At 53.9% G+C, this 25,482-nt stretch overlaps 1 protein-coding gene across 1 annotated transcript in view; it reads left to right on the forward strand.

Moving 5' to 3' along the window:
- Positions 1-15,449: 15,449 nt before the first annotated feature.
- CLSTN1 (calsyntenin 1) overlaps positions 15,450-25,482 on the forward strand; it is a 168,032-nt gene continuing 157,999 nt past the window's right edge. The window contains exon 1 of the mRNA XM_088457161.1: positions 15,450-15,730. Within this exon, the coding sequence (XP_088313287.1) occupies positions 15,649-15,730 (82 nt within the window). The 5' untranslated portion in view covers positions 15,450-15,648. The remainder of the gene's footprint in view (positions 15,731-25,482) is intronic.

Raw genomic sequence — 25,482 nt, forward strand, 5'->3', positions numbered from 1 at the left:
CATGCCGGCATTAGTGACTGTACCACCGCTGCTCTCAGTGCTATTATACCTGCTGTGCGGGCACAGGTACAGCCTATCTTACCACAGATACAGCAATACACTCAGCAACTTCTCTGTAAGAGGTAATATAATGACACATGACGGCATTAGTGACTGTACCACCGCTGCTCTCAGTGCTACTATACCTGCTGTGCGGGGCACAGGTACAGCCTAACTTACTACAGATACAGCAATACACTCAGTAACTTCTTTGTAAGAGGTAATATGACACGTGCCGGCATTAGTGACTGTACCACCGCTACTCTCAGTGCTACTATACCTGCTGTGCGGGGCACAGGTACAGACTAACTTACTACAGATACAGCAATACACTCAGTAACTTCTCTGTAAGAGGTAATATAATGACACATGCCGGCATTAGTGACTGTACCACCGCTGCTCTCAGTGCTACTATACCTGCTGTGCGGGGCACAGGTACAGCCTAACTTACTACAGATACAGCAATACAATTAGCAACTTCTATGTAAGAGGTAATATAATGACACGTGCCGGCATTAGTGACTGTACCACTGCTGCTCTCTGTCCTATTATACCTGCTGTGCGGGGCACAGGTACAGCCTAACTTACTACAGATAACAGCAATACACTCAGCAACTTCTCTGTAAGAGGTAATATAATGACACATGCCGGCTTTAGTGACTGTACCACCGCTGCTCTCAGTGCTACTATACCTGCTGTGCGGGGCACAGGTACAGCCTAACTTACTACAGATACAGCAATACACTCAGGGCCTGATTCAGACACGGATGCTATTTGCGGACGCTCGTTCATAAAAAGGGGCTGGCTATTTAAATTAAGCTTTCGCTCTTTGCGGTCTGTTGACGCCTCTATGTCTGAACGAGCGAACAAAAAATGCGCTCACTATTTAGGAAAAAACGCCCCCTGGCCGCTCGCATCCTACGTCATCTCCGCTATTTATTTGATTAATCGAGTACATCGAAAGGCGTACGAACTGCTCGCAGTGCTTGTGGTTGAATTTTCCTACCGCAATCATGCGAGCAGTTCAGGCTAAAAGACAACCAAGTGACGTGGTCGAAGACGCTGCTTTGTTAATTATGCACACCCTTAAAACGCCCGTTTTGACCTTTTGGCACGCCTGCGTTCGGATCTCCACTCCCCGTTTTCAAGCACATTCCCCTGTTACCACCCACAAACGCCTCATTCTGTCACTCAAATTAGTAGGCATTCGCTATTTTGCGAGCACACGATTTTCGACTGCACTGACTGGTTCGCGCATGCGTACTAAAACCCATACGTATGCGAACGAGCGTCCGCTTACGAGCGACTCTGAATCAGGCCCTCAGTACCTTCTCTGTAAGAGGTAATATAATGACACGTGCCGGCATTAGTGACCGTACCACCGCTACTCTCAGTTCTACTATACCTGCTGTGCGGGGCACAGGTACAGCCTAACTTACTACAGATACAGCAATACACTCAGTAACTTCTCTGTAAGAGGTAATATATTGACACATGCCGGCATTAGTGACTGTACCACCGCTGCTCTCAGTGCTATTATACCTGCTGTGCGGGGCACAGGTACAGCCTAACTTACTACAGATACAGCAATACACTCAGCAACTTCTCTGTAAGAGGTAATATAATGACACATGCCGGCATTAGTGACTGTACCACCGCTGCTCTCAGTGCTATTATACCTGCTGTGCGGGGCACAGGTACAGCCTAACTTACTACAGATACAGCAATACACTCAGCAACTTCTCTGTAAGAGGAAATATGACACATGCCGGCATTAGTGACTGTACCACCGCTGCTCTCAGTGCTATTATACCTGCTGTGCGGGGCACAGGTACAGCCTAACTTACTACAGATACAGCAATACACTCAGTAACTTCTCTGTAAGAGGCAATATAATGACACATGCCGGCATTAGTGACTGTACCACCGCTGCTCTCAGTGCTATTATACCTGCTGTGCGGGGCACAGGTACAGCCTATCTTACCACAGATACAGCAATACACTCAGCAACTTCTCTGTAAGAGGTAATATAATGACACATGACGGCATTAGTGACTGTACCACCGCTGCTCTCAGTGCTACTATACCTGCTGTGCGGGGCACAGGTACAGCCTAACTTACTACAGATACAGCAATACACTCAGTAACTTCTCTGTAAGAGGTAATATAATGACACATGCCGGCATTAGTGACTGTACCACCGCTGCTCTCAGTGCTATTATACCTGCTGTGCGGGGCACAGGTACAGCCTAACTTGCTACAGATACAGCAATACACTCAGTAACTTCTCTGTAAGACGTAATATAATAACACATGCCGCCATTATTGATAGTACCACCGCTGCTCTCAGTGCTATTATACCTGCTGTGCGGGGCACAGGTACAGCCTAACTTACTACAGATACAGCAATACACTCAGTAACTTCTCTGTAAGAGGTAATATAATGACACATGCCGGCATTAGTGACTGTACCACCACTGCTCTCAGTGCTATTATACCTGCTGTGCGGGGCACAGGTACAGCCTAACTTACTACAGATACAGCAATACACTCAGTAACTTCTCTGTAAGAGGTAATATATTGACACATGCCGGCATTAGTGACTGTACCACCGCTGCTCTCAGTGCTACTATACCTGCTGTGCGGGGCACAGGTACAGCCTAACTTACTACAAATACAGCAATACACTCAGTAACTTCTCTGTAAGAGGTAATATATTGACACATGCCGGCATTAGTGACTGTACCACCGCTGCTCTCAGTGCTACTATACCTGCTGTGCGGGGCACAGGTACAGCCTAACTCACTACAGATACAGCAATACACCCAGTAACTTCTCTGTAAGAGGTAATATAATGACACATGCCGGCATTAGTGACTGTACCACCGCTGCTCTCAGTGCTATCATACCTGCTGTGCGGGGCACAGGTACAGCCTAACTTACTACAGATACAGCAATACACTCAGTAACTTCTCTGTAAGAGGTAATATAATGACACATGCCGGCATTAGTGACTGTACCACCACTGCTCTCAGTGCTATTATACCTGCTGTGCGCGGCACAGGTACAGCCTAACTTACTACAGATACAGCAATACACCCAGTAACTTCTCTGTAAGAGGTAATATAATGACACATGCCGGCATTAGTGACTGTACCACCGCTGCTCTCAGTGCTACTATACCTGCTGTGCGGGGCACAGGTACAGCCTAACTTACTACAGATACAGCAATACACTCAGTAACTTCTCTGTAAGAGGCAATATAATGACACATGCCGGCATTAGTGACTGTACCACCGCTGCTCTCAGTGCTATTATACCTGCTGTGCGGGGCACAGGTACAGCCTAACTTACTACAGATACAGCAATACACCGAGTAACTTCTCTGTAAGAGGTAATATAATGACACATGCCGGCTTTAGTGACCGTGTCATTTTTGCGATGACAGCTTTTCAGGAAATAGATAGTTTTCCTTATTTACACTACCTTACCGCAGCTGGAATCAGTGCTGCGCATGCACCGTTACATCTGTAAAGCAACGCATGCGCAGCACTGCCTACAGCTGCGGTAATTCTGTGTGTCTCCCCCAACCCCCCTCCACCCCGTCCCCAACTTACCTGCCCGCTGCAGCCACCTCAGGATCCGTCTGCTGGTGTGACACGTGTTCTCCCGGCAGAACACAGTAAAGTATAGAAAAAAAAAATGTTTATTTTTTTCTAAACTTTACTGTGTTCTGCCGGGAGAACACGTGTCAGAACAGCCACCGGAGCCAGAGGAGAGACCAGGGAGTGCCGGAGGGAGTGGAGGAGGAGCTGCCCATGCTGACACAGGTAAGTGTCACGTGCTATACGCCACCTCACAGTGGCGAATAGTAACTCCATCAAATTCCGAACATACATATTTTGGTGAACAGCATAATTTCCATATCCCCATACTAATGTACTAATATCCCCATAATAATGTACTAATGTATGGGGAGTGTGGAAAGTAACACAGACTGACTTATCCAGGAGATATCATTGATATATATAATGATATCAATGATATCGTCTGTGTTAAGTGTCTTCATGAATACTAAAAAAGGTAATTAAGGAAGATGTCCTTAAAGTCGTTACTTTAGTGTTGATGAATAGGCCCCATTGTCTGGGGGAGAAAGGAGCCTGTTCCACCAAGAACAGCTGCAAGGGCACACCCGAACATGGATCAAAAATGTCCTGAGGAGGGTTAGTGGGCGTTATAGGAGGTGAGAGCATCTGTCACAGATTAAGTGGCTTCAGGTCATACTCAGCTATCACCTTTCATAAGGACATGGAGGAAGCTGCATTAGAGTCTCAGGAAGGGGCAGGAGATTTCTATCATTTGGGATTAGGACTAGGCTAAAGTTGCCCATCAGAATGAAATGGCCCTGTCTCAACTTCTGAACCGCTTCAAATACTAACCGCAGAATCATGGCGATGGGCTCATATAAAGAGACCACTGGGAAGATATATCTGCAGATGATGATTGTTCATATACACTGACCAACCATCATTGCTTCTGGTCACGGGTCCCGTTGACTGGGGGTCGCGTCGCGTCAACTGAACGGCCGATATGTCGCCAGTGTGTATCCAGCATAACCTAGAGACCAAAGTAAATTTAGGTGCAAAATTGTGAGTTTATTTTATTTCTATTTATCTCGACAATTTAATATTTTTACAATTATTATTAGAGTTAGTTTTTTATTATCTATATTTTTTTATCTTTGGTGTTAACTTCCCTATTTGGCAAGAAATTCAAAGTTTTCTTACATGAAATAAAACTTAATTGCATATGATAAAAAATTAAATTTTCTACAGATTGATACAATATTTATTAACAGGGGAGTACTGTATAGCATTCTCACTATGCAATTTTCTTCCTACAATTGAGAGGGTATCCCTACAACTCATAATAAAGACACCCAAGGGTTCCAAATTAATGTCCAAATCGAACATGCCTCTGTCAAAGTGTAATGAATCCTTATCTGGTGGGTCCATCCTATACAACAGGGAACACAATGTTTTTCTCCCATTGTATTCCATAGACCCATCGAGGACTACAACAGCTGGAATTCCTGGAGACAACGTTGCAAACCCCGACCACCAGCGGGTTTCGGTGCAATTTTACGCACAGCGCAATTCTCTACACCACATGGTGAGCATCCATTTGTTGGATGAATGTTTCACTTACATTACACAGTGTACCTGCCTCATCTCTCTTCCCTCTCATAGGGTAACATGCCCCATCTACCTTCCCTCTCATAGAGTAACCTGTCCCATCTCTCTTCCCTCCCATAGGGTCACCTGTCCCATCTCCCTTCCTTCCCATAGGGTAACCTGCACCATCTACCTTCAATCCCATAGGGTAACCTGCCTCATCTCCCTTCCCTCTCATAGGGTAACATGCCCCATCTACCTTCCCTCTCATAGGGTAACCTGCCTCATCTCCCTTCCCTCTCATAGGGTAACCTGCCCCATCTACCTTCCCTCTCATAGGGTAACCTGCCTCATCTCTCTTCCCTCTCATAGGGTAACATGCCCCATCTACCTTCCCTCTCATAGAGTAACCTGTCCCATCTCTCTTCCCTCCCATAGGGTCACCTGTCCCATCTCCCTTCCCTCTCATAGAGTAACCTGCCCCATCTACTTTCCCTCTCATAGAGTAACCTGTCCCATCTCTCTTCTCTCCCATAGGGTCACCTGTCCCATCTCCCTTCCTTCCCATATGGTAACCTGCACCATCTACCCTCCCTCTCATAGGATAACCTGTCCCATCTCCCTTCCTTCCCATAGGGTAACCTGCCCCATCTACCTTCCCTCCCATAGGGTAACCTGCCCCATCTCTCTTCCCTCTCATAGGGTAACCTGCCCCATCTCTCTTCCTCCATAGGGTAACTTGCCTCATCTCTCTTCCCTCCCATAGGGTAAACTGCCTCATCTCCCTTCCCCCATAGAGTAACCTGCCCATCTCTCTTCCTCTCCCATAGGGTAACCTGCCCCATCTCCTTCCCCAATAGGGTAACCTGCCCCATCTCTCTTCCCTCCCATAGGGTAACCTGCCTCATCTCCCTTCCCTCCCGTAGTGTAACTTGCTTCATCTCTCTTCCCTCCCATAGGGTAACCTGCCTCATCTCCCTTCCCTCCCATAAGGTAACCTGCCCCATCTCCCTTCCCTCCCATAGGGTAACCTGCCCCATCTCCCTTCCCTCGCATAGGGTAACCTGCCCCATCTCCCTTCTTTCCCATAGAGTAACCTGCCCCATCTCTCTTCCTGCATAGAGTAACCTGCCCCATCTCCCTTCCCCCATAGGGTAACCTGCCCCATCTCTCTTCCCTCCCATAGGGTAACCTGCCCCATCTCCCTTCCCCCATAGGGTAACCTGCCCCATCTCTCTTCCCTCCCATAGGGTAACCTGCCTCATCTCCCTTCCCTCTCATAGGGTAACCTGCCTCATCTCCCTTCCCCAATAGGGTAACTTGCCTCATCTCCCTTCCCTCCCATAGGGTAACATGCCCATCTCCCTTCCCTCCCATAGGGTAACCTGCCCCATATCCCTTCCCCCCATAGGGTAACCTGCCAAATCTCCTTTCTTAGCCATACAGTAACCTGCCCCATCTCTCTTCCTCCATAGGGTAATCTGCCCCATCTCTCTTCCCTCCCATAGGGTAACCTGCCTCATCTCCCTTCCCTCTCATATGGTAACCTGCCCCATCTTTCTTCCCACCCATAGGGTAACATTCCCATCTCCCTTCCCTCCAATAGGGTAACCTGCCCCATCTACCTGCCCTCTCATAGGGTAACCTGCCCCATCTCTCTTCCCTCTCATAGGGTAACCTGCCCCATCTCTCTTCTTCCATAGGGTAACCTGCACCATCACTCTTCCCTCTCATAGGGTAACCTGCCCCATCTCCCTTCTTTCCCATAGAGTAACCTGCCCCATCTCCCTTCCCTCCCATAAGGTAACCTGCCCCATCTCCCTTCCCTCCCATAGGGTAACCTGCCCCATCTCCCTTCCCTCGCATAGGGTAACCTGCCCCATCTCCCTTCTTTCCCATAGAGTAACCTGCCCCATCTCTCTTCCTGCATAGAGTAACCTGCCCCATCTCCCTTCCCCCATAGGGTAACCTGCCCCATCTCTCTTCCCTCCCATAGGGTAACCTGCCCCATCTCCCTTCTCCCATAGGGTAACCTGCCCCATCTCCCTTCCCCCATAGGGTAACCTTCCCCATCTCTCTTCCCTCCCATAGGGTAACCTGCCTCATCTCCCTTCCCTCTCATAGGGTAACCTGCCTCATCTCCCTTCCCCAATAGGGTAACTTGCCTCATCTCCCTTCCCTCCCATAGGGTAACATGCCCATCTCCCTTCCCTCCCATAGGGTAACCTGCCCCATATCCCTTCCCCCCATAGGGTAACCTGCCAAATCTCCTTTCTTAGCCATACAGTAACCTGCCCCATCTCTCTTCCTCCATAGGGTAATCTGCCCCATCTCTCTTCCCTCCCATAGGGTAACCTGCCTCATCTCCCTTCCCTCTCATATGGTAACCTGCCCATCTTTCTTCCCACCCATAGGGTAACATGCCCATCTCCCTTCCCTCCAATAGGGTAACCTGCCCCATCTACCTGCCCTCTCATAGGGTAACCTGCCCCATCTCCCTTCCCTCCCATAGGGTAACCTGCCCCATCTACCTGCCCTCTCATAGGGTAACCTGCCCCATCTCCCTTCCTTCGCATAGGATAACCTGTCCCATCTCTCTTCCCTCCCATAGGGTAACCTGCCCCATCTACCTTCCCTCCCATAGGGAAACTTGCCTCATCTCCCTTCCCTCCCATAGGGTAACCTGCCCCATCTCTCTCCCCTCCCATAGGGTAACTTGCCTCATCTCTCTTCCCTCCCATAGGGTAAACTGCCTCATCTCCCTTCCCCCATAGAGTAACCTGCCCATCTCTCTTCCTCTCCCATAGGGTAACCTGCCCCATCTCCTTCCCCAATAGGGTAACCTGCCCCATCTCTCTTCCCTCCCATAGGGTAACCTGCCTCATCTCCCTTCCCTCCCGTAGTGTAACTTGCTTCATCTCGCTCCCCTCCCATAGGGTAACCTGCCTCATCTCTCTCCTGTAGGGTACCCTGCCCCATCTCTCTCCTGTAGGGTACCCTGCCCCATCTCCCTCCTGTAGGGTACCCTGCCCCATCTCCCTCCTGTAGGGTAACCTGCCCCATCTCCCTCCTGTAGGGTACCCTGCCCCATCTCCCTCCTGTAGGGTACCCTGTCCCATCTCCCTCCTGTAGGGTACCCTGCCCCATCTCCCTCCTGTAGGGTACCCTGCCCCATCTCCCTCCTGTAGGGTACCCTGCCCCATCTCCCTCCTGTAGGGTACCCTGCCCCATCTCTCTCCTGTAGGGTACCCTGCCCCATCTCCCTCCTGTAGGGTACCCTGCCCCATCTCTCTCCTGTAGGGTACCCTGCCCCATCTCCCTCCTGTAGGGTACCCTGCCCCATCTCCCTCCTGTAGGGTACCCTGCCCCATCTCCCTCCTGTAGGGTACCCTGCCCCATCTCCCTCCTGTAGGGTACCCTGCCCCATCTCCCTCCTGTAGGGTAGCCTGCCCCATCTCCTTCCTGTAGGGTACCCTGCCCCATCTCTCTCCTGTAGGGTACCCTGCCCCATCTCCCTCCTGTAGGGTACCCTGCCCCATCTCTCTCCTGTAGGGTACCCTGCCCCATCTCCCTCCTGTAGGGTACCCTGCCCCATCTCCCTCCTGTAGGGTAACCTGCCCCATCTCCCTCCTGTAGGGTACCCTGCCCCATCTCCCTCCTGTAGGGTACCCTGTCCCATCTCCCTCCTGTAGGGTACCCTGCCCCATCTCTCTCCTGTAGGGTACCCTGCCCCATCTCCCTCCTGTAGGGTACCCTGCCCCATCTCTCTCCTGTAGGGTACCCTGCCCCATCTCCCTCCTGTAGGGTACCCTGCCCCATCTCCCTCCTGTAGGGTACCCTGCCCCATCTCCCTCCTGTAGGGTACCCTGCCCCATCTCCCTCCTGTAGGGTACCCTGCCCCATCTCCCTCCTGTAGGGTACCCTGTCCCATCTCCCTCCTGTAGGGTACCCTGCCCCATCTCCCTCCTGTAGGGTACCCCTGCCCCATCTCCCTCCTGTAGGGTACCCTGCCCCATCTCCCTCCTGTAGGGTACCCTGCCCCCATCTCCCTCCTGTAGGGTACCCTGCCCCATCTCCCTCCTGTAAGGGTACCCTGCCCCATCTCTCTCCTGTAGGGTACCCTGCCCCATCTCCCTCCTGTAGGGTACCCTGCCCCATCTCTCTCCTGTAGGGTACCCTGCCCCATCTCCCTCCTGTAGGGTACCCTGCCCCATCTCCCTCCCTGTAGGGTACCCTGCCCCATCTCCCTCCTGTAGGGTACCCTGCCCCATCTCCCTCCTGTAGGGTACCCTGCCCCATCTCCCTCCTGTAGGGTACCCTGCCCATCTCCTTCCTGTAGGGTACCCTGCCCCATCTCTCTCCTGTAGGGTACCCTGCCCCATCTCCCTCCTGTAGGGTACCCTGCCCCATCTCTCTCCTGTAGGGTACCCTGTCCCATCTCCTCCTGTAGGGTACCCTGCCCCATCTCCCTCCTGTAGGGTACCCTGCCCCATCTCCCTCCTGTAGGGTAACCTGCCCCATCTCCCTCCTGTAGGGTACCCTGCCCCATCTCCCTCCTGTAGGGTACCCTGTCCCATCTCCCTCCTGTAGGGTACCCTGCCCCATCTCCCTCCTGTAGGGTACCCTGCCCCATCTCCTCCTGTAGGGTACCCTGCCCCATCTCCCTCCTGTAGGGTACCCTGCCCCATCTCTCTCCTGTTAGGGTACCCTGCCCCATCTCCCTCCTGTAGGGTACCCTGCCCCATCTCTCTCCTGTAGGGTACCCTGCCCCATCTCCTCCTGTAGGGTACCCTGCCCCATCTCCTCTCCTGTAGGGTACCCTGCCCCATCTCCCTCCTGTAGGGTACCCTGCCCCATCTCCCTCCTGTAGGGTACCCTGCCCCATCTCCTTCCTGTAGGGTAGCCTGCCCCATCTCCTTCCTGTAGGGTACCCTGCCCCATCTCTCTCCTGTAGGGTACCCCTGCCCCATCTCCCTCCTGTAGGGTACCCTGCCCCATCTCTCTCCTGTAGGGTACCCTGCCCCATCTCTCTCCTGTAGGGTACCCTGCCCCATCTCCCTCCTGTAGGGTACCCTGCCCCATCTCCCTCCTGTAGGGTAGCCTGCCCCATCTCCTTCCTGTAGGGTACCCTGCCCCATCTCTCTCCTGTAGGTACCCTGCCCCATCTCCCTCCTGTAGGGTACCCTGCCCCATCTCTCTCCTGTAGGGTACCCTGCCCCATCTCCCTCCTGTAGGGTACCCTGCCCCATCTCCCTCCTGTAGGGTACCCTGCCCCATCTCCCTCCTGTAGGGTAACCTGCCCCATCTCCCTCCTGTAGGGTACCCTGCCCCATCTCCCTCCTGTAGGGTACCCTGTCCCATCTCCCTCCTGTAGGGTACCCTGCCCCATCTCCCTCCTGTAGGGTACCCTGCCCCATCTCCCTCCTGTAGGGTACCCTGCCCCATCTCTCTCCTGTAGGGTACCCTGCCCCATCTCCCTCCTGTAGGGTACCCTGCCCCATCTCTCTCCTGTAGGGTACCCTGCCCCCATCTCCCTCCTGTAGGGTACCCTGCCCCATCTCCCTCCTGTAGGGTACCCTGCCCCATCTCCCTCCTGTAGGGTACCCTGCCCCATCTCCCTCCTGTAGGGTACCCTGCCCCATCTCCCTCCTGTAGGGTAGCCTGCCCCATCTCCTTCCTGTAGGGTACCCTGCCCCATCTCTCTCCTGTAGGGTACCCTGCCCCATCTCCCTCCTGTAGGGTACCCTGCCCCATCTCTCTCCTGTAGGGTACCCTGCCCCATCTCCCTCCTGTAGGGTACCCTGCCCCATCTCCCTCCTGTAGGGTACCCTGCCCCATCTCCCTCCTGTAGGGTAACCTGCCCCATCTCCCTCCTGTAGGGTACCCTGCCCCATCTCCCTCCTGTAGGGTACCCTGTCCCATCTCCCTCCTGTAGGGTACCCTGCCCCATCTCTCTCCTGTAGGGTACCCTGCCCCATCTCCCTCCTGTAGGGTACCCTGCCCATCTCTCTCCTGTAGGGTACCCTGCCCCATCTCCCTCCTGTAGGGTACCCTGCCCCATCTCCCTCCTGTAGGGTACCCTGCCCCATCTCCCTCCTGTAGGGTACCCTGCCCCATCTCCCTCCTGTAGGGTACCCTGCCCCATCTCCCTCCTGTAGGGTAACCTGCCCCATCTCCCTCCTGTAGGGTACCCTGCCCCATCTCCCTCCTGTAGGGTACCCTGTCCCATCTCCCTCCTGTAGGGTACCCTGCCCCATCTCCCTCCTGTAGGGTACCCTGCCCCATCTCCCTCCTGTAGGGTACCCTGCCCCATCTCCCTCCTGTAGGGTACTCTGCCCCATCTCTCTCCTGTAGGGTACCCTGCCCCATCTCCCTCCTGTAGGGTACCCTGCCCCATCTCTCTCCTGTAGGGTACCCTGCCCCATCTCCCTCCTGTAGGGTACCCTGCCCCATCTCCCTCCTGTAGGGTACCCTGCCCCATCTCCCTCCTGTAGGGTACCCTGCCCCATCTCCCTCCTGTAGGGTACCCTGCCCCATCTCCCTCCTGTAGGGTAGCCTGCCCCCATCTCCTTCCTGTAGGGTACCCTGCCCCATCTCTCTCCTGTAGGGTACCCTGCCCCATCTCCCTCCTGTAGGGTACCCTGCCCCATCTCCCTCCTGTAGGGTACCCTGCCCCATCTCCCTCCTGTAGGGTACCCTGCCCATCTCCCTCCTGTAGGGTACCCTGCCCCATCTCCCTCCTGTAGGGTAACCTGCCCCATCTCCCTCCTGTAGGGTACCCTGCCCCATCTCCCTCCTGTAGGGTACCCTGTCCCATCTCCCTCCTGTAGGGTACCCTGCCCCATCTCTCTCCTGTAGGGTACCCTGCCCCATCTCCCTCCTGTAGGGTACCCTGCCCCATCTCTCTCCTGTAGGGTACCCTGCCCCATCTCCCTCCTGTAGGGTACCCTGCCCCATCTCCCTCCTGTAGGGTACCCTGCCCCATCTCCCTCCTGTAGGGTACCCTGCCCCATCTCCCTCCTGTAGGGTACCCTGCCCATCTCCCTCCTGTAGGGTAACCTGCCCCATCTCCCTCCTGTAGGGTACCCTGCCCCATCTCCCTCCTGTAGGGTACCCTGTCCCATCTCCCTCCTGTAGGGTACCCTGCCCCATCTCCCTCCTGTAGGGTACCCTGCCCCATCTCCCTCCTGTAGGGTACCCTGCCCCATCTCTCTCCTGTAGGGTACCCTGCCCCATCTCCCTCCTGTAGGGTACCCTGCCCCATCTCTCTCCTGTAGGGTACCCTGCCCCATCTCCCTCCTGTAGGGTACCCTGCCCCATCTCCCTCCTGTAGGGTACCCTGCCCCATCTCCCTCCTGTAGGGTACCCTGCCCCATCTCCCTCCTGTAGGGTACCTGCCCCATCTCCCTGCTGTAGGGTACCCTGCCCCATCTCCCTCCTGTAGGGTACCCTGCCCCATCTCTCTCCTGTAGGGTACCCTGCCCCATCTCCCTCCTGTAGGGTACCCTGCCCCATCTCCCTCCTGTAGGGTACCCTGCCCCATCTCCCTCCTGTAGGGTACCCTGCCCCATCTCCCTCCTGTAGGGTACCCTGCCCCATCTCCCTCCTGTAGGGTAACCTGCCCCATCTCCCTCCTGTAGGGTACCCTGCCCCATCTCCCTCCTGTAGGGTACCCTGCCCCATCTCCCTCCTGTAGGGTACCCTGCCCCATCTCCCTCCTGTAGGGTACCCTGCCCCATCTCCCTCCTGTAGGGTACCCTGCCCCATCTCCCTCCTGTAGGGTACCCTGCCCCATCTCTCTCCTGTAGGGTACCCTGCCCCATCTCCCTCCTGTAGGGTACCCTGCCCCATCTCCCTCCTGTAGGGTACCCTGCCCCATCTCCTCTCCTGTAGGGTACCTGCCCCATCTCCTCCTGTAGGGTACCCTGTCCCATCTCCCTCCTGTAGGGTACCCTGCCCCATCTCCCTCCTGTAGGGTACCCTGCCCCATCTCCCTCCTGTAGGGTACCCTGCCCCATCTCCCTCCTGTAGGGTACCCTGCCCCACTCTCTCCTGTAGGGTACCCTGCCCCATCTCCCTCCTGTAGGGTACCCTGCCCCATCTCCCTCCTGTAGGGTACCCTGCCCCATCTCCCTCCTGTAGGGTACCCTGCCCCATCTCCCTCCTGTAGGGTACCCTGCCCCATCTCCCTCCTGTAGGGTACCCTGCCCCATCTCCCTCCTGTAGGGTACCCTGCCCCATCTCCCTCCTGTAGGGTACCCTGCCCCATCTCCCTCCTGTAGGGTACCCTGCCCCATCTCCTTCCTGTAGGGTACCCTGCCCCATCTCTCTCCTGTAGGGTACCCTGCCCCATCTCCCTCCTGTAGGGTACCCTGCCCCATCTCTCTCCTGTAGGGTACCCTGCCCCCATCTCCCTCCTGTAGGGTACCCTGCCCCATCTCCCTCCTGTAGGGTACCCTGCCCCATCTCCCTCCTGTAGGGTAACCTGCCCCATCTCCCTCCTGTAGGGTACCCTGCCCCATCTCCCTCCTGTAGGGTACCCTGTCCCATCTCCCTCCTGTAGGGTACCCTGCCCCATCTCTCTCCTGTAGGGTACCCTGCCCCATCTCCCTCCTGTAGGGTACCCTGCCCCATCTCTCTCCTGTAGGGTACCCTGCCCCATCTCCCTCCTGTAGGGTACCCTGCCCCATCTCCCTCCTGTAGGGTACCCTGCCCCATCTCCCTCCTGTAGGGTACCCTGCCCCATCTCCCTCCTGTAGGGTACCCTGCCCCATCTCCCTCCTGTAGGGTAACCTGCCCCATCTCCCTCCTGTAGGGTAACCTGCCCCATCTCCCTCCTGTAGGGTACCCTGTCCCATCTCCCTCCTGTAGGGTACCCTGCCCCATCTCCCTCCTGTAGGGTACCCTGCCCCATCTCCCTCCTGTAGGGTACCCTGCCCCATCTCCCTCCTGTAGGGTACCCTGCCCCATCTCTCTCCTGTAGGGTACCCTGCCCCATCTCCCTCCTGTAGGGTACCCTGCCCCATCTCTCTCCTGTAGGGTACCCTGCCCCATCTCCCTCCTGTAGGGTACCCTGCCCCATCTCCCTCCTGTAGGGTACCCTGCCCATCTCCCTCCTGTAGGGTACCCTGCCCCATCTCCTCCTGTAGGGTACCCTGCCCCATCTCCCTCCTGTAGGGTACCCTGCCCCATCTCCCTCCTGTAGGGTACCCTGCCCCATCTCCTTCCTGTAGGGTACCCTGCCCCATCTCTCTCCTGTAGGGTACCCTGCCCCATCTCCCTCCTGTAGGGTACCCTGCCCCATCTCTCTCCTGTAGGGTACCCCTGCCCCATCTCCCTCCTGTAGGGTACCCTGCCCCATCTCCCTCCTGTAGGGTACCCTGCCCCATCTCCCTCCTGTAGGGTAACCTGCCCCATCTCCCTCCTGTAGGGTACCCTGCCCCATCTCCCTCCTGTAGGGTACCCTGTCCCATCTCCCTCCTGTAGGGTACCCTGCCCCATCTCTCTCCTGTAGGGTACCCTGCCCCATCTCCCTCCTGTAGGGTACCCTGCCCCATCTCTCTCCTGTAGGGTACCCTGCCCCATCTCCCTCCTGTAGGGTACCCTGCCCCATCTCCCTCCTGTAGGGTACCCTGCCCCATCTCCCTCCTGTAGGGTACCCTGCCCCATCTCCCTCCTGTAGGGTACCCTGCCCCATCTCCCTCCTGTAGGGTAACCTGCCCCATCTCCCTCCTGTAGGGTAACCCTGCCCCATCTCCCTCCTGTAGGGTACCCTGTCCCATCTCCCTCCTGTAGGGTACCCTGCCCCATCTCCCTCCTGTAGGGTACCCTGCCCCATCTCCCTCCTGTAGGGTACCCTGCCCCATCTCCCTCCTGTAGGGTACCCTGCCCCATCTCTCTCCTGTAGGGTACCCTGCCCCATCTCCCTCCTGTAGGGTACCCTGCCCCATCTCTCTCCTGTAGGGTACCCTGCCCCATCTCCCTCCTGTAGGGTACCCTGCCCCATCTCCCTCCTGTAGGGTACCCTGCCCCATCTCCCTCCTGTAGGGTACCCTGCCCCATCTCCCTCCTGTAGGGTACCCTGCCCCATCTCCCTCCTGTAGGGTATCCTGGTCCTGTCCCATCACATAATAATCATCCCCTAAGGCAGGGGGCGTGGTTGGAATGTGCTAGGGGAGCAGCCCACACTGGGCGGGGCACAGTCACTCCTATGGGAAAAGGGCAGGAGTAGGCGTGGTGACGGTGCAGGCTGCTGTGGTGACGCGGCGAGGGGCGGGGTTAGTATCCGCGGTGCCCGCAGACACAGAGACAGCAGCATCCGCCATCTTACCTCTACACCGGGTACCGGGACCGCCGCACCGAGGAGCTCGCACCGGCGCCTGACAGCCCTCCCACATCTGGCCGCTCCCATCACAAGGACCAAGGGAGGGCGGAGATGATGCCGGGGATGTGGCGGTGCTCCCCGGCCTGCCTGCTGCTCGTCACCGGGCTAGTGTGCGGGGCATGGGCCGCCCGAGGTGAGGAGGGGTACACGGGGCGCTCAGGGTGTGTCCTGTGGTGGGCGTTGCGTTATAACCGGGCGGGGGTATTACCCTGCTGGTGCCCATGTTACACTATTACACCCTGATACTACTGAGATCAGCTGCCAGCACCCCCGTCATGCCCCCTACCCAATGCCTGGGGTCACCTCACCCTGCTGGTGCCCATGTTACACTATTACACCCTGATACTACTGAGATCAGCTGCCAGCACCCCCCATACCCCCTACCCAATGCCTGGGGTCACCTCACCCTGCTGGTGCCCATGTTACACTATTACACCCCGATACTACTGAGATCAGCTGCCAGCACCCCCCATACCCCCTACCCAATGCCTGGGGTCACCTTACCCTGCTGGTGCCCATGTTACACTATTACACCCCGATGCTACTGAGATCAGCTGCCAGCACCCCCCATACCCCCTACCCAATGCCTGGGGTCACCTCACCCTGCTGGTGCCCATGTTACACTATTACACCCTGATGCTACTGAGATCAGCTTCCAGCACCCCCCATACCCCCTACCCAATGCCTGGGGTCACCTCACCCTGCTGGTGCCCGTGTTACACTATTACACCCTGATGCTACTGAGATCAGCTTCCAGCACCCCCCATACCCCCTACCCAATGCCTGGGGTCACCTCACCCTGCTGGTGCCCGTGTTACACTATTACACCCTGATGCTACTGAGATCAGCTGCCAGCACCCCCCATACCCCCTACCCAATGCCTGGGGTCACCTCACCCTGCTGGTGCCCGTGTTACACTATTACACCCCGATGCTACTGAGATCAGCTGCCAGCACCGCCCATACCCCCTACCCAATGCCTGGGGTCACCTCACCCTGCTGTTGCCCATGGTACACTATTACACCCCGATGCTACTGAGATCAGCTGCCAGCACCCCCGTCATGCCCCCTACCCAATACCTGGGGTCACCTCACCCTGCTGGTGCCCATGGTACACTATTACACCCCGATGCTACTGAGATCAGCTGCCAGCACCCCCGTCATGCCCCCTACCCAATGCCTGGGGTCACCTCACCCTGCTGGTGCCCATGTTACACTATTACACCCTGATACTACTGAGATCAGCTGCCAGCACCCCCCATACCCCCTACCCAACGCCTGGGGTCACCTCCATGCTGGCAGCTCTGTAATTCCCAGGCAGATCACACAGCTCAGCCCCTAGGTGGGAATTATTCTATATCCTTGTATCTCATACATATAATTCCCTATGATGATGATTGTTACACGACCAGGTGATCTGGGCCCATTCTGTGCCAATAGTTTGAGTAGTTATTATATTTCACTTAGCGCAATTCCTTGTGCTGTTCTTCCATGTGTGGGGTCCTGGGCTCCTGCCGATCACAGACTCCCCTCCCTCTCCCACACACATGTAGTACGGCCGGGCTGTAGGTATACGCAATGCAGGTCTCCATATGATGCATCAGGCCAGTCTATCCCTGCAGGAGCATTATATGGGCCTCTTGCTTTGTCAGACAATAGGAACATTAGTAAGAGATTCTCGCTTTCTCCTGGTCAGTGCTGAATAAGCCTCATCCCTCCGCTATTGTGTTTTTCCAAATAAAATCATGGTAAAGGGGATTTCTGAGTACAGAGCAAGTTTACTGGAGCCAGTGGGGAATGTATGCCCAGTTTATGCAATGCCTGTACTGGTATATAACAATGATGCTGGCATCGTCACCTAATCTGGCCTGCTTCACATCCTGATTTATATTCGCCTGTAACAAAGGTCGTCAAACATTATGTGATCATCGTGGACACATTTTGGTGGGTTTTTTTTTAGCCATGTTCATTAATTGTCACCTAAAATGTCTGCATTGCATTCAGTTATTCCAGCTGCTCAGGGGTTAATGGTGCTGCGATGCTTCTGAATTTTAACGCTGTCTCCTGGCTGTCTTGGCAACGCGAGTGGCGGGTTCTGATAGCAAGGAACCGGTGCTGCTATATTTGTGAGATGCGTAGTGTTCAGCAGATGTGTATATAAATATATTGAGCCCCAGTAAGACAATACTGTGGAAATAGCTTTATTTTTGGCGTGTGCATCACTGACGTCCAGTAATAGCGTGTGTCTCCTGACAAAGTGCTGTCGCCATCAGTGGCCGGTATTCTTCCTATTGTGCATGTAGTTATTACTCCCTGCTTTTATGTCGGAGGAGACTGGTAACATATAAAACTGCTTCTATGTGTAAATGTCTCCGGCTACAAATGACCAACCGCGTGGACTGGACGGGTGTTTCCGTGTTTGGTTACTTATGTTGAAATGTTGCATGTATTTATTGTATGCACTTTTTTATTGTATTGTTCCGGTGTCCGTTCGCTTTGTCCGCATTGAGTGTAATGACAGTAATCGCTGTTATCCTGGTACTGCTTACTGTGAGATTGTCCATGCAGCATTCAGTAGAAGTTTAATGCAAAATGAGTATTACCTGTGTCTTGTACCTAAATGCAATTATATCTATTATCGGGATTACATTTGGATTTGAATGAAGACTGTTAATTGTATTAATTTATTTGAAAAGATACATAAAAATTCATGCCTTACAAAGTGCAGCGCATTCTACTGTGTGATTAAGGGACGTGTGTGTGCGATGCTGCGTGTGGGACTGTATGTGTTGCGCCGCAGCGTGTGGGACTGTGTTGCGGCGTGAGGGACAGTGTGTACATTGTGGTGCGTGGGACTGTGTGTTGCGGCGTGTGGGGTGGTGTGTGCCTTATGGTGTGTTGGACTGTGTGCTGCGTGAGGGACAGTGTGTGCCTTGTGGCGTGTGGGACTGTGTGTGTGCCTTGTGGCGTGTGGGACTGTGTTTGTGTGGCGTGTGGGACTGTGTTTGTGTGGCGTGTGGGACTGTTTGTGTGGCGTGTGGGACTGTGTTTGTGTGGCGTGTGGGACTGTGTTTGTGTGGGACTGTGTTTGTGTGGCGTTTGGGACTGTGTGTGTGTGCCTTGTGGCGTGTGGGACTGTGTGTGTGTGCCTTGTGGCGCGTGGGACTGTCTGTGTGTGTTTCTTGTGGCGCGTGGGACTGTCTGTGTGTGTGTGTGCCTTGTGGCGCGTGGGACTGTGTGTGTGTGCCTTGTGGCGCGTGGGACTGTGTGTGTGTGTGCCTTGTGGCGCGTGGGACTGTGTGTGTGTGCGCCTTGTGGCGCGTGGGACTGTGTGTGTGCGCCTTGTGGCGCGTGGGACTGTGTGTGTGTGCCTTGTGTCGCGTGGGACTGTGTGTGTGTGTGCCTTGTGGCGCGTGGGACTGTGTGTGCACCTTGTGACGCGTGGGACTGTGTGTGTGTGCCTTGTGGCGCGTGGGACTGTGTGTGTGTGTGCGCCATGGGACTGTGTGTGTGTGTGTGCTTTGTGGGACTGTGTGTGTGTGTGTGCTTTGTGGGACTGTGTGTGTGCCTTGTGGCGCGTGGGACTGTGTGTGTGCCTTGTGGCGCGTGGGACTGTGTGTGTGTGTGTCGCGTGGGACTGTGTGTGTGTGTGTGCCGCGTGGGACTGTGTGTGTGTGCCGCGTGGGACTGTGTGTGTGTGCCGCGTGGGACTGTGTGTGTGTGCCGCGTGGGACTGTGTGTGTGTGCCGCGTGGGACTGTGTGTGTGTGTGCCGCGTGGGACTGTGTGTGTGTGTGCCGCATGGGACTTTGTGTGTGTGTGCCGCGTGGGACTGTGTGTGTGTGTGTGTGCCGCGTGGGACTGTGTGTGTGTGTGTGCCGCGTGGGACTGTGTGTGTGTGTGTGCCGCGTGGGACTGTGTGTGTGTGTGTGCCGCGTGGGACTGTGTGTGTGTGTGTGCCGCGTGGGACTGTGTGTGTGTGTGTGCCGCGTGGGACTGTGTGTGTGTGTGTGCCGCGTGGGACTGTGTGTGTGTGTGTGTGCCGCGTGGGACTGTGTGTGTGTGTGCCGCGTGGGACTGTGTGTGTGTGTGCCGCGTGGGACTGTGTGTGTGTGCCGCGTGGGACTGTGTGTGTGCCGCGTGGGACTGTGTGTGTGCGTGCCGCGTGGGACTGTGTGTGTGCCTACCGCGTGGGACTGTGTGTGTGCCTACCGCGTGGGACTGTGTGTGTGTGCCGCGTGGGACTGTGTGTGTGTGCCGCGTGGGACTGTGTGTGTGTGCCGCGTGGGACTGTGTGTGCCGCGTGGGACTGTGTGTGTGTGTGCCGCGTGGGACTGTGTGTGTGTGTGCCGCGTGGGACTGTGTGTGTGCGTGCCGCGTGGGACTGTGTGTGTGTGTGCGTGCCGCGTGGGACTGTGTGTGTGTGTGCCTGCCGCGTGGGACTGTGTGTGTGCCTGCCGCGTGGGACTGTGTGTGTGCCTGCCGCGTGGGACTGTGTGTGTGCCTGCCGCGTGGGACTGTGTGTGTGCCTGCCGCGTGGGACTGTGTGTGTGTGCCGCGTGGGACTGTGTGTGTGTGCCGCGTGGCGCTGTGTGTGTGTGCCGCGTGGCGTGTGGGACTGTGCCGCGTGGCGTGTGGGACTGTGCCGCGTGGCGTGTGGGACTGTGCCGCGTGGCGTGTGGAACTGTGTGTGTTGTGCCTTGTGGGACTGTGTGTGTTGTGCCTTGTGGGACTGTGTGTGTTGTGCCTTGTGGGACTGTGTGTGTTGTGCCTTGTGGGACTGTGTGTGTTGTGCCTTGTGGGACTGTGTGTGTTGTGGCGCGTCGGACTGTGTGCCGCGTGGCTTGTGGGACTGTGTGTGTTGTGCCTTGTGGGACTGTGTGTGTGTGTGTGCCTTGTGGGACTGTGTGTGTGTGTGTGCCTTGTGGGACTGTGTGTGTGTGCCTTGTGGGACTGTGTGTGTGTGTGTGCCTTGTGGGACTGTGTGTGTGTGCCTTGTGGGACTGTGTGTGTTGTGGCGCGTGGGACTGTGTGTGTTGTGGCGCGTGGGACTGTGTGTGTTGTGGCGCGTGGGACTGTGTGTGTTGTGGCGCGTGGGTCTGTGTGTGTTGTGGCGCGTGGGTCTGTGTGTGTTGTGGCGCGTGGGACTGTGTGTGTTGTGGCGCGTGGGACTGTGTGTGTTGTGGCGCGTGGGACTGTGTGTGTTGTGGCGCGTGGGACTGTGTGTGTTGTGGCGCGTGGGACTGTGTGTGTTGTGGCGCGTGGGACTGTGTGTGTTCTGGGCTGTGTGGGCTGCGGTGCGCGGTGGTGTAGTCCTCGCGCTGTCTGGGTGCACGTGGGAAGCTGCAGCAGGCAGAGGATGTCAGGCATTCTGTGGGGGGGCATTGAGCTGGAAGGATAGGGATCACCCCCTTCTCTCCCAGGCACTGCACATTCCTCCCTGTGCCCCCAGCATTGTGCTGCTGTAACCGATCTGCTTCACTGGATTCCTCTGCTCCAGATTGATGGTTTGTTTCAAAGACCTGCAGATAAAAGGGGCGACGAGCTCTTCCATTCAGGCTCTTCTCTTCCCAGCCCTGCCTCAGCCTGCACATAATCTGCAGGGACACAGGCCTCGCTGAACTACAGCTCCCAGCCTGTCATGTCCACGGAGAATGCTTATCTTTTCCCTAGTAAATCCCAGCTTACACGTTACATGTAATAAGAATAGATAAGTAATTACTGCAGCCAGTATACAATAAGGATTATTGTCAATATGTAGAAAAACAAATGTAAAAAGAAAAGCTGGAATGTCTGGAAAACATGTAAAATTACGAACTACGGGATTTGAGAAGGGTCAGGGGCTGAAGATCCCCCTGCCCATTGCTTGTGTCTGCAAAATCTTTTCCTCCTGTTTTTCTGGTACTAATTGGGAACCTGAGTCCTCTGTGGTATCCGGCTGCACACATCATGGCAGAACAGCCAGCGCGCTAATTATACTGTGTGGTTGTGTGGGGAGCGCTCTAGTTCCTTTACCCCACCGGCCCGAAGGCACTTAAAGACCATCTCTTGGACTTGACTCACCCCTAGGTTTTCAGATGCTGGTTCTTCTCCTTGTCTGTCAGCTGGATGTCCTCATGTATGTACATATAGGTGTCTGTCAGCTGGATGTCCTCATGTATGTACATATAGGTGTCTGTCAGCTGGATGTCCTCATGTATGTACATATAGGTGTCTGTCAGCTGGATGTCCTCATGTATGTACATATAGGTGTCTGTCAGCTGGATGTCCTCATGTATGTACATATAGGTGTCTGTCAGCTGGATGTCCTCATGTATGTACATATATAGGTGTCTGTCAGCTGGATGTCCTCATGTATGTACATATAGGTGTCTGTCAGCTGGATGTCCTCATGTATGTACATATAGGTGTCTGTCAGCTGGATGTCCTCATGTATGTACATATATAGGTGTCTGTCAGCTAGATGTCCTCATGTATGTACATATAGGTGTCTGTCAGCTGGATGTCCTCATGTATGTACATATATAGGTGTCTGTCAGCTAGATGTCCTCATGTATGTACATATAGGTGTCTGTCAGCTGGATGTCCTCATGTATGTACATATATAGGTGTCTGTCAGCTAGATGTCCTCATGTATGTACATATATAGGTGTCTGTCAGCTGGATGTCCTCATGTATGTACATATATAGGTGTCTGTCAGCTAGATGTCCTCATGTATGTACATATATAGGTGTCTGTCAGCTGGATGTCCTCATGTATGTACATATAGGTGTCTGTCAGCTGGATGTCCTCATGTATGTACATATAGGTGTCTGTCAGCTGGATGTCCTCATGTATGTACATATAGGTGTCTGTCAGCTGGATGTCCTCATGTATGTACATATAGGTGTTTGAGCTATAAATGGATAAAACAAGCATATGCCGTGTTGTAGTGTAGGAGCATGGTGGTGTTACTATTGGATATGGTTTATCTGTCCTATAGCTCTTCTTACGCATATTACTATACTTAGGCTACTTGTATGTATTGTCTTCTCCTCTTATACTAAGGACTGTCACCTTGGAGACTATGCGGAATGAGGATGTATATAATGACTCATCTAGTGACAACCCCCCCACCGCAAATACATTATTTGTTTAAAAGTCACTTTCGGCTTCATAGTCACTGACGGTTTTCATGCGTTGTAGCGTTTGTATCGCTGGTAAATAGCGTGTTAGCTGGGTGTGACACTAGATGGCGGTGAGCGCCCACATATCGTTAATAGTGTTTGCTAGCGGCATGGTTGCATTGTGGCCGCGTTCTGTTATTTTTAGAGCACCTCTTTTTCTATTCCATGGCAATAAATGTATTGGAGAAGCCTAGTGTGAGCTCCACTGAGCATTAATCTCTCTACAGTGAGTATTAAATAGCAGTTACTAATGTACTATTACTGGCAGCGCCTTTGGGTACCTGGCCTTGTATCCTGCTCACACCGCACTATGCGTTATATTGGGGCTGTGACTCAGGATAGGTCTGCGCCTCCCAAAGTAATACCAGTGTCCCGTGTGAGCGCCAGCGTTGCTGGAACACAAGGTAGAAAACTGCTGCTCTCTATCAGTCATTTGACGCTTTTTGGGTTGAATTCATGACTTAATATATGGTCACACCATGAATATAGATTGCCAGTGTTATCTGCACTAATATACACTGAAGGGCCAAAAGTCATGGGAGAGCAGTATGTAAGGGTAATGGTAGGTAGCATCACCGTCCTTTGACATCTCGGAAATGCCCAGACCTGCATCGGTTGTAATCTGACATCTCATGAGTCAGTTTGAACGCCGGCTAGGCTGCTCAAGGCGACGTGAATTATCTGAGTTGGAACGGGCCATGATAGTGGGTGCCCGACGGGACATTCTATTTTTGAAGTTGTGCGAACAACCAACAATTCTCCATGTGCGGTGTCACGTGTGTGCCGGGAATACCTCACGGAAGGCATTATTACCCAAGAGCCAAAGCGCGGATCTTCCCCTTGCCATACTACTGGAGCATAATATATAAAGTGACGGGAGATCGGGGGGCAATGTTCAATTGTTTTGGGAGTCCATTACTATTCGCGAATGTCGCGGCCACGTGCACCGGGTTTAGACGCGGAAAGCAACTAAACCCATCTAAGCTATTGGGCGCGCTTCCGAAAATGCAGGTTGGCAGCCCAAAAGCCGGACATTCGCTCATTTTTGCTCGTCAACCTCAAATGGGAACGAGCATAAATAATTAGGCGCCGGATCAGAACAACAATTGAAAAGCTCCGTCGGATGCCCCAAAACACAACTGAATTTCTACCCATAGACTGTACCAGATACTCACAGTAGGATTAGTGATTTTGTTGAAGGGAATTGGCGTAAAGTCGCAGATTAAGCGTGACGACACTATAGACCCGCGCCGTATATCTGACCTGTCTTTTGTCTTATTACCCTGGATTGTGTACTGTTCCCTCATTTATGTGTCTTAAGCTGGGTACCCACCTAAACAACGGTGCGTCCCGGTGATGCGATGTAACGATACATTGTCACTGTACGCACTATACGATCTGGCATACGACTGCGCAATGTATCATTACATGCTGCATGTAACAACACCGCATCGGCCGTGGAATGGTCCCATCTGATGCGCTGCACAGCAGATTGGACGATTCAATGAACGACCGCAGTGGATGATTAAATGTGTATGATATATCGTTCCCATCGGAATGATATATTGGACGATAGATTGATTAGTGTGTTCCCAGCTATACTTTGCTTATTTAGGATTAGTTATTTTGTAGCAAAGGAATTGGTATAAAGTCGTAGATGAAGCGTTACGACGAGTGACGCGTTTCACACCTATAGGACCTGTGTGACTGGACGACCGCGTTCTGCCAAATGATCACAGATATTTTGATCACTGATCAGTACAGAGGGTGGTTACTCGTCACTGAGTAACCTGAGTGGGCTTCCACACTCCTAGGGATTCCCTCTCACCGGCAGTAAACGCATGTTACTGACTCCTCCCTCTGCGTAGCACCACACTGGTACCTGGACCCACTTCTCCCAGGCTCCTACTTCGGCACCTCTAACCGCCAACTTCTGGGTACAGTTGTCTTTTGAAGAAGCAGAAAGAAACTGGCAACGCTGAGGACCGTAGACGCAGTGGTCGGCCAAGGAAACTTAGTGCATCAGATGAAAGACACATGGTGCTTACTTCCCTTCTAAATCGGAAGATGCCCAGCTGTGCCATCAGCTCAGAACTGGCAGAAACCAGTATGACCCAGGTACACCCATCTACTGTTCTGAGAAGTCTTGCCAGAAGTGGTCTTAATGGAAGAATTGCGGCCAAAAAGCCATACCTTCTACGTGGACACAAGGCCAAGCGACTCAACTATGCGCGAAAACATAGCAACTGGGGTGCAGAAAACTGGCAGCAGGTGGTCTGGACTGAGGAGTCACAATGGTGACTCCTCAGTCCAGACCTATAAGTGCACAGTCCATGTATTCATTCTACAACTGCGCACAGCACATTACATATAATATAATAATGATATACCCCATACCTTCCTATAAGTGCACAGTCCATGTATTCATTCTACAACTGCGCACAGCACATTACATATAATATAATAATGATAAACCACATACATTCCTATAAGTGCACAGTCCATGTATTCATTCTACAACTGTGCACAGCACATTACATATAATAATGATAAACCACATACATTCCTATAAGTGCACAGTCCATGTATTCATTCTACAACTGTGCACAGCACATTACATATAATATAATAATGATAAACCACATACATTCCTATAAGTGCACAGTCCATGTATTCATTCTACAACTGTGCACAGCACATTACATATAATATAATAATGA

This window comes from Taudactylus pleione, unplaced genomic scaffold (assembly GCF_031769625.1).
Source record: "Taudactylus pleione unplaced genomic scaffold, aTauple2 ptg000740l, whole genome shotgun sequence".
NCBI classification, from domain to species: Eukaryota; Metazoa; Chordata; class Amphibia; order Anura; family Myobatrachidae; genus Taudactylus; species Taudactylus pleione.